The following is a 13,215-nucleotide window of genomic DNA, read 5'->3' as shown; positions in this document are numbered from 1 at the left end:
TTGTTTCAGGAGCAGGTTTTGCAAAACCACTGGTATCTAATTGTGGGCACTGGCCGTTATTCCATACATCAATGATTTATCATATCTCTAGCAGTGATTTTCTGCCAGCACCACTATCTTTGACAAAAAGAAGTCTGACTGCTATTCTGCATGTATTTAAATGGAAGATTGAGCAATGTAATTTTCCCTCTTCTTTGTCTGTGAGATACAAGCACACTTTTCTTTTTAAAGAGGGATTTCTCCCATGTTGAGGCTAAGAGTAAATCCCTCTCTATCTTTCCTTCTTTTACTCCTAATGCCTCCCTCCTCCCTGTGTCACGGTGTGTTGGACAACCTTGTGCTTATCAGTGCTCCCCCTCTTGGCTCCCCTTCCCTGCAGCCTTCCCCAGGGCCCTCTCTACCCCCCTTTTTTCTGGGTGAGTCCGGGGGGTCCCCTTAAGGTCTTTGTGAGCCTTGCTCAGCATTGCCACTCTGGGAATGGGTCCACGTCCAGCTGGAATCACCATCGCTTCTCTCTCTCTCTCTCTCTGTTTCTCTCTCCTCCCTTCCCCTCTTTAACGCACAGCCTCGTTCTCTATAGGATCTTTGTCTGCCATCCTTATAGCTGCCAACCGTCATTTTCTCTCACAGAGTCTATCACTCTTGACTGTCTGTTATTCTGCCAGTCTTCTTGTGGTCTTTTTTTTTAGGTTCTTCTGAGCCGAAGACTCTCATGATCTCTGACACGCCACCGTCTCCCTAATTGCCAGACTCCAGGCTTCCCTGTCTTTTCAATGAGTCACTCATAACAGTAACAGTTTTCCCCTCAATCATTGGGGAGCATATACCTGAGCCTGTGCTGGCAGTTTGCTGCCAACCACTGACCGGCCAACATCTGGAAATTGCCGCTGCTGGAAGAGAATAAAACGGCCCACAGTTATGTTCCTGATCGTGAACCACTGTTAGTGGAGCATGAAAAGGCAAAAGAAACCACTGTAGATTTATTAGACTGCAAGCCTTTATCTATTTTCATCACATGAGAGGGGGACATTTAGTACAATACAGTTCAGACGGAGAAAAATGTCACCGCAAAAGAAGGGAAAGGCAGCATAAGTAGGACAGACAGATGCACACACACCCACACACACACAGAATAAGGGGTGGAAAAACAGCATGAAAACTAAGTCAAAGTGAAATTATCGGCGTAAGTTTGACAAAGAAAGAGTATGTGCACATGAAAAAAGATGGAGACTGAGTGTTTGAAAAAAGACGAGTACGTTTCAGAGTGTGAGTATGTCAGAGAAAGAGAGAGAGAGAGGGAGAGAGAGAGAGAGAAAGCGAGGGAGTATTGTCAAACAAAGAGAGTCCTGAGTCAGCAGCAGAGCAGTTTTCTCCCCAGGCAACTGGGCAGGGCTACTTCTCTCTCTCTCTCTCTCTCTCTCTCTCTCTCTCCCTCCCTCTCTCTGTCTGTCTGTCTCTCTCTCTCTCTCCTCTCTCTCTCTCTCCACTTGCTTTACCCCTCCCTCCCACCCCATACGAATCTGTGCTTTTGCATGCTATTTCTTGCTCGCTCTGCACTCCTCTTCTCCGTTCTCTCACTGTAGTAAGCTTGCTCCGTACACTGCGAATTAGTAGAAAGAGACCACAAGTCCTGAAAGGGCAGTTGGGGTCCATCTCACCCCTCAGAGCTCTCTTCCGCCACTGTTTTCTCCCATGTTTTCACAGGAATATTTTTACTCATTCCTTTCAACACATTTTGATGAAGTTGCCAGGCCTGTTGAGTCTTTAAACGGCATAGGACTAGAAGATGCAATACTTACATGAAGACTTTATCTATCATCCCAAGGAGCTCATTAGTTTCCCTACCAGAATGTGTGGATAATGGTTTCTCCTTTGTATTCTAGGTCCTTTGTGCCGAACAGGCTTTGGTTTGCTGTGTTGCTGAACTTATTCTGGCACACTCTGTGGAACAGTGTATACTAAGGTCGTTCTTGCAGATGATTGACCCCAATTTTTTTAATGTGGACGTGTGTGTATGTGAGAGAGAGAGAGAGAGAAAGAGAGAGAGAGAGAGAGACGATGCCTGTGTGCATAAAGTGGGTTAGAGTAAAAGGCACTTGTTGACATGGTAATACTTTTACACCTCTCTAGAGTTCGGCTAAAGGCTTGCCTTGTTGGAAACCAAAAAAAAGGGGAGCATGAAAAAGAGCTGAGAAAAGAGAGCAGTTGGAGGGGTGGGGGGCGGGGTAGTGTGGAACTGTCCAATATATCCTGTAAAGTTGGCCTAGGCAGTGAGGCTTGGAGGATTGGTCTCCATAAAAGACGGTGGTTTCTCTTTCCCTCAAGTTTCTCTCTCTCTTTCTCTCTCTCTCTCTCTCTGCTCACGTCCCTCTCCCTTTTTTTCTTTACTTCTCCACCCCTCCATCCTTCCCTCCCCCCACGGCTGGAGTAAGCGTATGACAGTGAGACAGTGCCCTGCCAGCCCCTCTGGCAGAGTCATCATTCTTAGCGGCACTAAATCACTACCTCCACTAGCTAGACAAACATGTCACACTCACAGAGAGACAGAGGCAGAAAGAGAGGAAAGACGGATGAAATGGTTTGAGGAGTGAGGGTGATTCTGAGTGACGAAGGCAGGGAGCAAATAAAGGGCTTCAGTGATGCACACAAATGCATGAAAGCAGAGCATGTGTGTAACTGGGGTATCACTTCAAGCTTTACTGCCAACCCAGAGTTCATTAAGGGCTGTTATTGAGGACTAGGGCTGGGCTGAAGGCAATGGACCAGGGTCCAGAAAAGGATGATTTGAAAGGGTTTAATTTTGGCTGCACCCTAGGGTTCCTCCCCCCTTCTGCTGGCTACCACATGGATCAGAATGGTGCTACACTTTGACTTTGACTAATTCATTGCCTGGATCCTTCATTTGGTATAATTTGTTGTATATGTTTGCCTCCACAGAGAAGTAATGGCTAATGTTTGTATTGCTTTGTGGATACCTGTGTTTGTTTAAGTTAAGATCTAATGTGATTTTCGCATCATACCAGATTAGCCAAGATTTAAGGATGAAATTTGGACTGGCTATTATCAACAGGTATTTGATAACCCATTGAAGAACAGTTTAGAGGCGCTTGTCAGTGGTACAAAAAACTCTTTGTGTCTGTAGGAACCACATTGAAAAATTTAGGCCAGTCAGCTGACACAGCTTTTTAACGCTTCAACCTGTTTGTAGGCCATTAGATGAACCATGTGATCCAGTATTTTCTAGATCTGCCAACAGTGATGTAGTAACTCTATCAGAGGGTGAAGAGTCTTATGTATTCTGCCATTTGTAGTATGCCCAAACACAGTCAAATACCCAAATTACCTGTGTGTGTGCGTGCGTGCGTGTTTGCAAGCACATGTGTGCATAGTTGGTGCTAATAGAATTCTGCTGTCCAGCTCACAGCTGTGTCCTGCTGATGAGTCCCAGGAGGCCCCAGCATGTGTCTATGGTTACTATGTTGAGGCTCCAGCATGAAACCATGTGTAGATCATTACTCTCTCGCTCTCGCTCTCGCTCTTGCTCTCTCTCTCGCTCTCGCTCTCTTGCTATCTTCTAGTTTGTCTTGCACCCTCGTCACTAACCCACCCTTCTCTTTCTTTCTCTTCGTTTCCCCTTGCACTGCCAAAGCTCCAACTTGAGCCACTCTGCACTCGTCCCAGGGCCAGGCTCTGTATCTCTTTAGCCGAGCCAAGTGGGTATTTCACTACAGAGATTTGCAGAGCTCCTCTCACTGGCCTATGTTTAGAAATGGCTTATGTGATAGCTATAGTTATTGTGTGTTATTGCAGAGTCAAGGAATGCAAATGGTTTATTGTGAAGCAGGCAGAGAAAGTAAGTGCTGGTAAGTTTACTTGGTGTATATTGGGCACTTTAACAGTTTACAGATTTACATTGTGTTATGATGTAGGCCATAACTCTATTATACTATTATACTAGTTTCTAGCTTATCTTCCACTGTACATTATATGCCATTTTTTCACACACACTTGCACATGTGCATACAGTTCCTTTGCAGAATAGGCAGACTGAGAAGACAACTTCTGAGGAAATAAAGACCTGCATAGTACATAGAAAGTACAAAAGAATTCTATTTTGCAAGGATGCCATTTTTTAAGTCATGGATTGATTTTGTGTGACATGTGCCTCCCACAGTGGTCTTGGAAACACAAACTTTAACTAATACTTAAGAGAATGGTTGAACTCTTTCTAGTTCTTCTCACAACCTCACAAATTCCTCAAAGGCCTGTTTTTCTTATTTCTTTACAAATTTACCAGGGATAGTGCATCAGAGGTTGAAGGTTGAGTTTAAAGTTCCAACTCTCTTCACCGTAACTTTCTTGTGTAGAATTGCATTTTGACCTGAGGCTTGTATCTAGGTTGGTTAGATTCTCCCAGGTGATTTGTGAGTGTTGACAGTGTGTAGCTTTATGGACCTGGTTCCTCATTCGCATTCATAGTATGAATTTGACACCAGGGTTTACATTTTTCTTTATAAAGTATATGGCATTAGAAAAATGATTTATCTTAAGGTTCTGCATGCACACAAATGCACGTGTACACACACATGCTACAAATATGACTAAGAATGCCGTCTTGGTAGAACTGTTGCATAAACATATTCATTACTTACATAGAAACGTAGAATTAATTGTCACATTGTCTGACATCAAATCAGTCATTTCATTTGGTCCAAATGAAGTGATTGGACAGGCTTATCATAGACCAGTGACAGCCACAGACACCAGATTTATTTGCTTCTTTTGTCAGACAACCTCAGGCTGTTATGAGCATTTCAACAAATACTACAAAAAATGCTTCTAAAATAAGTTGTAGACCCTGCCTTTAAACATGCACAGTTTGGTTCACAGTATTTTGGTTCATAGTGGTGACTTGGATCCATCTTAGAAGCTAATTCTCTTCCACACATAGGTCTGACCAGTTTTGGATATAGGCCCAGCTTGTCCTTATCCTAATAGGCAACCCCATCCCCCATAGAGGGGTCACTTCAAGCTGACATTTACAAGGCCACCTAATCTGCTGAGAGATTGATGAACCCTCATCTAGAACCACCTCCTCCTTCCTTCACAACAAATGGCTTTGTTTTTAGTTTCATCCTCAGACACGACTTCATCTTACAGAATTGGTTTGCAAATGGGTTTTATCTTGAGGAGTAGATTTGTATCAGCATTTCATACACCCTATGTCTGTTTGTGGCTAGATATTTGCCTGTATATGTCTAGTGTCCGTTACACTCAGACATGTGTGTTGTGTTTATTATGTGCAGGGAGTTACACGCTGTACCTGCACTGCCAGGTCCTGTCCTGCACACAGACACACAAGCAAACTGAAGCCAGCTGGCTTTGCAGAGAGTCTGCCATCTGTTCTGATTTATGTAAGACTGTTAACCCTGGACTAGGTTGGCTCCCACTAGCTCCCACAAGCTCACTAGCACAGCGATAAACTAATAGAGATGGTAGCCTTCCTTTAACCAATGTACAAAGTGTACATAATGTTATAGGCCTGAACAAGCTGGGTCTTTTGGTAGCAATATTGGTTATGTAATAATAAGAACACTTTTAACACTTTAACAGCAAAATTACCATTTCATGTGAAGAACTGCTGTGACTTAACAGTGGCAGACAGAACAGTCACACATGGATGCAAAGTATGCCTGAAAAATGGAAACATTATTGGAAAATAATGTCAACACTTTATCTGAAATATACTTAAAGTTTCAAGCTTTTACCAAATATATGCAGTTCTAATAAAAAAGAGAGGGTGTTCACCATGCAGGCAATTTCATTAAGTTCTCTTTTGTTGAGGAAAGTTTCTTGGTAGCACTTGTGAGACCTGGATTATGTCACTGTCATGTTTCCACTTCATTAAAAAAGATGACAGTCAAATGGCATTGCATGACATTACAGTATAGGCTATTGATTTGCCTATACTGTAATGTCATGTAAAAACATGTCTCTTCATTTAAGTAATACTTGACAGTCATGTTAAAACATTGTTGAAATTGAGAGGAGTGGACATTGCTACTGATCACTGTCAGTATTTAGCGCTGTATAATTTTTATTGTGTTATACACTGCTGCACATGTACTATACATACATTTTGTCCATCTTTTTATACTTTGGCCAAACAGTGCTGTAGTTGCATAAAGTGCAGGTTTTTAGCAGGGTCACAGCCTCAGGTTGACGCTAATGGATGTTACAAGTTATTCCTAGATGCTTGCTGCAGTGTAACAGGAGTATCAGAGATATAGGGTGAGAAAAGCATAGAAATATAATAGCCTGGAAAATCTCATGCCCCCTTCTGATTAACATGTTGTTGACTTGCATCAGGGCTGGGGGGAGCAGAGAGCGGTCAGGGCAGACATATTTAATGCTTGTGAAGTAATGGGGCTGAATCAGCAGATAGCTCCACTGGGAGTCATTAGTCCAGACATGTGTCATTAACCCTTTCCCTGGCCCGAGCTCCACCCCCGCCCAGCCCCACTCCCCTCAGCCCGGGCCATGAAGACCAGAGCACTGTGTCAGGTAGTGCAGATAGATAGAGAGAGGGGGAAGGGGTAAACCAATGGCGCAGACACACACTTTCATTTTCTGCTCTGACTTTGTTTCTGATATGTTCCCTGCTCCCCTCTCAGTCTCTGTGCTTCGCTCCTTTCCAGTGCTTTGTTTTTAAGAAAGAGGCCTTTGCCTCTTCTGAGTATTTTTGTCAGTCAGTGCTTCACATACCAGGCAAGTCCTGTATATAACCTAAGTTAAAATAAGGATGTTTGATAGAGTTATATACCACTAAAAAACTATTTTATCCATTGAATACTTACATTTACATTATAGGATGTAAAATAAGGGATAATCTTATAGTCTACATCATTTCTCACAATGGATCCTAATAATTGTCATCATAGAAACTTCTCAAACTACTCCTGCTACATAATCTACATTTTTTTTTTATCCTGCCACATGTGCAATATGTTCCAAGAACTCATATTTTAGCCGAAATATGTCTAAATACACAGCCTCCATTTGTAGTGACAAATTAAGTGGCTCGTGACAACTGAAAACAACTCACAATACAAGGTACAAACTTGATACTTTTGACTTTTTTATAGTTTCTTTCTGCCATGAAAAGTTGTCACTAAGTTGTCAAGCTGAACACAGCCGCTGTTTTGTGAAGAGGACTGAACTTTTAACAGCCACCTTTCAAGCCCACAGGGAATGGGAATGGGTATGGGAATTTCATACTAAATTGATGGGTGGAGTATCACTTTAATTGTGGGGTGATATATAAAAGACAGAACTGAAAAAAGTAACGAGGCAGAGTTAGATGTACCTATCCTTAGAGGAGCACACAGAGAACAAGAGGCAGAGGGTGCATATAGTAACAGGTTTGAGTGATAATGTTTGGGGGCTCTCAAAGAAAGAACATCCTTGCCTCTGAGCTAACTTTTTTTTTTTTTTTTTTACGTAACCTTTTTGCAGGCCTCTCCATGTTGGCTGCGGCTGCAGGGCAACAATAGAGAGAAGGGGCAGGCCCACAACACCTGCCAGTCTTAATGGTAAACATATGTCGAGAAATGCAGAAAGAGTGAGGAGGAGGAGGGGAGGGGAGAGAGGGAGAGCACACTCCTTAAAGAGCCTCTAAAGAGGCTGTGCATTCGTAGATTGGCTGTGTTTTTTTGTGTGCGTGCATGCACATGTGTATGCGCAAACGTGCCGATGTCTGCAGAACTGTCAGCATGTCTGTGTGGGCCTGTGGTAGGTCTGTGGATCATCACTAAGGTCTGCCTCTGAAACCAAAAGAAATCCAGATAGTTACGCCACCAGCCAAATATGGTGAAGGATGGTAGATGGTAGAGCAGCGTTATGAGATTATCCTGTGTGTTACTACAGCATCCCACATGGTCATTTTACCAGTTCCGCACTCGAGGGTTCATCACCTACATGCAACTAACGTGTGTGCTTCTGAGTCACGTTAACACACACATGTCAACACACACACAGGATGCATGCGTGGGTGTTTTGCCCTATGCTCAAAGTGATCATCACAAGTGTCATGTGTAGGCTCATTCTAAGTTTGAGGGGCCTCCCCCTCTCTCCACCAGAGCTCAGCTGAGAACTACACGTCATGTCTGCCACCTTCTCTGTGGCCACAAAGCTGCCCATTATGGACAGACAGGGTTCAGTGACCAGAGACTGGACTCCAGCTAGATGAAGGCCCAGACCTGCATCCAGCTTGCCCCTTCTAAATCTTTCTGAATGCCTACTTGCTTGTTCCTTAGCTGTATAGTATCTCTCCATACTAATCTGGAAACTCCTTCTAGCCTGGTCCAGTAGACCTTCACCCCTTTTTGCTGAACAAGTTACAGTTAGCTGCCACTGCCTGGTTCACCTACCCTTGCTGCTCTCCCCTCTCCCTGTCTCCTCTATCTCTCCTGTCTTCATGATAGTATACATCACATACGTCTGCTCAGACAATCTCAGGTGGTTTGTAGTAGCAATATGCATTACAAATCCCCATCACACAATACAGATGTTGCCATTGTTCAGTATTTATATGTATGTTGACAGTTGGCACCATGAAATAGTAAATTGCATTTAGCTACACTGAAAAAAATAATAATAGAAAGTTAGATCTGAAAAAACAATGGTTCAACCTACTGAGACCAAGCAAAGCAATGAGGCTAGCCCTGCCCTATGCCTACAAGATGCACAATTTTGATGTTTGCAAACTATAACAGGACGGAGAAGAAAACATTTAGTTGTTCTCTTATTGTCTTGTTTCACAGCTTTAGTGTGGACATGTCCTAAGTCAGTTGGTCTTAACTTTTCGTTTTTTATTGTGGAACTTCATGATGCAGTTTTATTCCTGAGCACTTTCTTGTTAGGCTGTCAGAACATCTAAACTCTTCACCAGTAAGGAGAGAGGGAATAAATAAAAGAAACGGTAGATTGAGGAGGGAGAGATGCAGAGATTTTGTGTCTGAATGCTGCCCTGGAAAAGGTATTTGTGTCCCGGGTTCCTCCTCTGCTGGCCCAATCTGTCCGTTTCAGGACAGCTATAGGAATCCCCCTGCGTCCCATAGTCAGACACTGGCTGACAACTCTTGACAAGCCTGAGGATTTTCACCTCTTTTACACACATGCACACACACCTTCCAAACAGATATTGGACACTCATGAAAGGGAGGGGGTGAACTCACATTTATTTCTCCCTGTCTGCACACACATTAATTACTGATGTGTTGTCCTCTAATTTCCTCAATTCTCACAGTTAGTGTGTTTAGACTTTCTCCATCTTATCAATACTTTCTGGCGCACAAATACACAAACAACATACAGGCACATACGTGCACAAGTACCACACACACACACACACACATACAAAGACCCCCCCAATTCCCACACACACATTCTCACTTGCTGGCTTGCCGGCTGGCTCAAGAAGGAGTCAAATGGCTCAATGTGTTAAAAGCATTAGGTAAGCATGGATCCAGCAGTGCTCCTCAGGCCGATATCATATGTCCTGCTTCATTACAGTCTGGTGTATACATTCAGCTGCATCTCTGACCCTCAATCTATCCATCCTGCTCTCCTCCATCCCTCCCCTCTCCTTTCCCCCTGGGGTGCTTTAACACAGAGTGGGCCATCTCAAGATGTTAGCTGAAGAATAGATGAGATCCCTCATTACTGTAAACTCTGGTCCAGGCTGCTTGGCTGTGGAGCTCATGCAAGCCCCATGCATGAGCACATGGTTAGACTCAGGTTTTGAAAAAAAGTCTACATAAAGAATATGTAAAGAAAGGCAAGTTCTGTTACAGGATTTATACGTAAGGAAGCTCCAAGCTGCATAAATCAAAGGGAGTAAGGAGGGAAAAGAAGTTAAATAGCAATTAATTTTACTTTAACAAACTATCTCTTGTCCACATGCCTACACAGGTCTTATTTCTTCCCACAACTATTTTGGGTCCTGATATGACATTAACTGCTGGGAGGGTGCTGACCAAAACCAGCTGAGCGGTGTGTGTGTGTGTGTGTGTGTGTGTGTGTGTGTATGAGGCAGACAGGCAGACCAGGAGAGGGAGAGAGATCCAGGCAGCAGGCCTGTAACCTGTAGCCTGCCGACTGTTACCTCACCCCACACCTCACATCCCGCAGCTGCATGTGTATGAGGCAGCAAACACACTGAGGCCTTTTCTCCACACTTCACCGCAGCGCTTGGCCCGCAGCACCACACTTGTCTCTCCATCGCAGGCGAGCAGACAGCACCAGGTTAACATTAGCACTTCTTCCCTCATAAGCAGTTTACAGTGCGAATGCATGTATTTGCGTGGAAGATTGCAGCTGAGAAACCTCTAGCCCGACTCAGATGAGCCACTTGTGGCACTCAAGGCAGGGAGGGCTGGGAAGGATGAGGAAGGTTGGTGGTAACAGAAAGATACAGGTGAGCATAGCAGACAAAAACTAATTATATTTGAAGGAGGTAGAATCTTATTTAGTGTACCTTACTTTGCTAATCTAGCTAAGGCCTTACTTTATGAGTAATCGTCTTGGAAAATAATAAATCAGGAAACTTTTACTGGTGGATCCAGACTGTCTCAACTGGTTTGTGTTAGCGCAAGATTTTATTTTTTTCATTTGTGATACTCCACAGAAGCGTTGAGGAAATGCAGTGTGAAAAGGCAGTGGTAGAAGAAGGAAAAACTACTGGAAACAGAGAAAACATATGGGGATTACATAGAGAAAAGAGACTGGGGGAAACAGGGAAAGACGAGAGAGGAATTCTTGTCTTAGATACTGGAAAGGACTGCATATCTCTCATTTGTGTCTTTCGCCATCACTGACGGTCATCAACAGTGCAGAGTTTGGCTGACAATGCAGCACAGCAGACATGGAGAAAAACTCCCCATAGCTCTACCTCTTTCAAACCTTTTCTTATAAAACAAAGGGAGAGGTCTTGTTAATCAGCTTTTGGCTTTAGTTTGGGGGCTCGTATATAAACCCTCCCTTTTCCTCCCTATACCACTGCCCCCCGTGTATGTAATAGATGAGGATAGCAGAGTGTATGTTACGAGCGCGAGTGCTGGACTTGGCAGAGCCGAGCGCTACTTCAGTGTCTCACAGTTCATCACAGCTCAATGACTGACTGACTGGGCCCCTGTCTTTCTAGCAGAGTTTACATTATGTGTACACACACACACACACACACACACACACACGTGCACTCACTCATACGGGACTCTCACCGCTTCTCTTCTCTAAACTTCTCATTGTTTCTATCCCTAAGCTGCCCCCCAGGTAATTGTTTAAGCTTGTAGATAAATATCTGTAGCCATTAAGCATATTGTTCTCTCTCTCCCATCTCCTTTCCCTCCCCATGCCCCCTCCTTTCAGTGGTCCTATGCGTTGGAGAAGCCCAACACAGGGAGTGTGTTCAGCTTGGCCTGGTCTGCAGATGGCACCCAGCTGGCTGGGGCCTGTGGCAACGGTCATGTCATCTTTGCTCATGTGGTGGAGCAGCATTGGGAGTGGAAGAACTTTGTGATCACCCTTACCAAGAGGAGGACCATGCAGGTAGAGCAAAAGCCACACAAGCATCCACGTTTACGTTTCTGCTCCTTTTCAACCTTAAAGAACGTCGCGTTAGTCTTATACAGGGATTCAGTTACTGATCGCATTGTGAAGTTTTAGTTTGTTTAATGAAACATAAGCAAATAAAAGACTGATATAATACTAAGCAATGACAGGAACAGAAGGAAGAGAAATACATTTTTGGTAAATCTAGCAGTTATATATGCAAAAGAATCAGGCTGGACTGATTCTCCTGGTCCACCATAAGAGTTATAGCTTTATGAATGTTATATGTAAAGTTTAAATGCTTCCCAGGCCTTGACTAGTTGTGGCTATATATTGAAGCAGGACCCTCCCAGTGTGCAGCCCTGCAATGACAATGACCAGCCTGTCTAGCTGCCTCTCTCACTCCACTATTCTCTACTGTTTTACTCATGCTAACCACAAGGTAACGTTTACATGCGGTTAACACACCCAAATGTACATATACACACACTGCTATACTTTCAGACACACGCACACTAACAGAAAACAGGTCAAGCACATGCATGTGTGCCAACACACATGCTCGTATTTGCCACAAACATATTTACCAAGTGCACCAAACAAAGTCAGGTCATCAGCTATTTATTTTCAGCCTTGCAGGCGCTTTTCTGTCTCCCTCCTCCCCCTCGCCTCCTCACAGGCCTTTTTAAAAGTGCACATCTGCCAGTGGTTTGTGAATCAGCCAGCTAAATTTACCACCTTGCGGTCAAATGTTTTTTATTCCTGGTTGTGTTGCATGTAAATTTGGCTTGCTGGAGGGAGCAGAGGAGGAAGATTTGTAAAGCTGTAAAAATAACCCCACCTTTCACCTGGTGCTGGAAAAGGCCTTTTCATTCATTCACAGGGAGAGCTGGAGGGAAGTATTTATCTATGCAGGTGAAAAAAACGAGTACCAACCACTGCACGCACACACTTAAAACAGTAAAAACTGCTTTCTCTGACCACAGTTGCCCTACGTATTCTTGGACATACTGTAGACTGTTTCCTGTGTATACTGAGAATAAATTCACTCCAGTGTGTACGTGACTATGTCCACCCCTCTGTTAGTGCAGCCAGTGCCCCCCTTTGTTGTTTGCGTGTTTAAATGTAAAGTGTTTGCTCAGAAGTATAAAGTTTATGCCTGTTCACTTATTTTTGGGAACTTTGTTCATTCCTGATCATCTTTTTTTTTTTTAATTCAGCTCCTAATCTTTTTTCCCCCCATTTCTCTTTTCCATCTTTTTTCTCAGGTGAGGAATGTGATGAACGATGCAGTGGACATATTGGAGTTTAGAGATCGAGTCATCAAAGCGTCTCTGGCATACGGTCATCTAGTGGTCGCGACTTCCCTCCAGTGCTATGTCTACAAGTCAGTAGCCCACTCCTCCCTCCGCTCCTCTCCTTCCTCTCACATCAGGGTTTTGTGTGACACATGCTCATTTAGATTAATGACCAAATACTGACCATAATCTTCAGACCCAACTGCAATATACTGAAATTCCATGCTGTATAAATAGATAAGCCTTCAAAATTCGCACCAAAATTTTTGTCAGGGTTAGGGTTATCGGATCATCTCTGCGTGTGTTA

At 43.7% G+C, this 13,215-nt stretch overlaps 1 protein-coding gene across 1 annotated transcript in view; it reads left to right on the top strand.

Moving 5' to 3' along the window:
* The window catches only part of ift80 (intraflagellar transport 80 homolog (Chlamydomonas)), a 31,097-nt gene that overhangs the window by 9,485 nt on the left and 8,397 nt on the right, over window positions 1-13,215 (top strand). Inside the window, exons 6-7 of the mRNA XM_070829091.1 lie at window positions 11,428-11,607; window positions 12,879-12,997. Of these exons, the coding sequence (XP_070685192.1) occupies window positions 11,428-11,607; window positions 12,879-12,997 (299 nt within the window). The remainder of the gene's footprint in view (window positions 1-11,427; window positions 11,608-12,878; window positions 12,998-13,215) is intronic.

The sequence above is a fragment of the Pempheris klunzingeri genome, chromosome 4 (genome assembly GCF_042242105.1).
Source record: "Pempheris klunzingeri isolate RE-2024b chromosome 4, fPemKlu1.hap1, whole genome shotgun sequence".
Classification (NCBI taxonomy): Eukaryota; Metazoa; Chordata; class Actinopteri; order Acropomatiformes; family Pempheridae; genus Pempheris; species Pempheris klunzingeri.
Note: the sequence above shows the minus strand (reverse complement) of the source record. Positions and strands in the feature narration are given on the sequence as shown.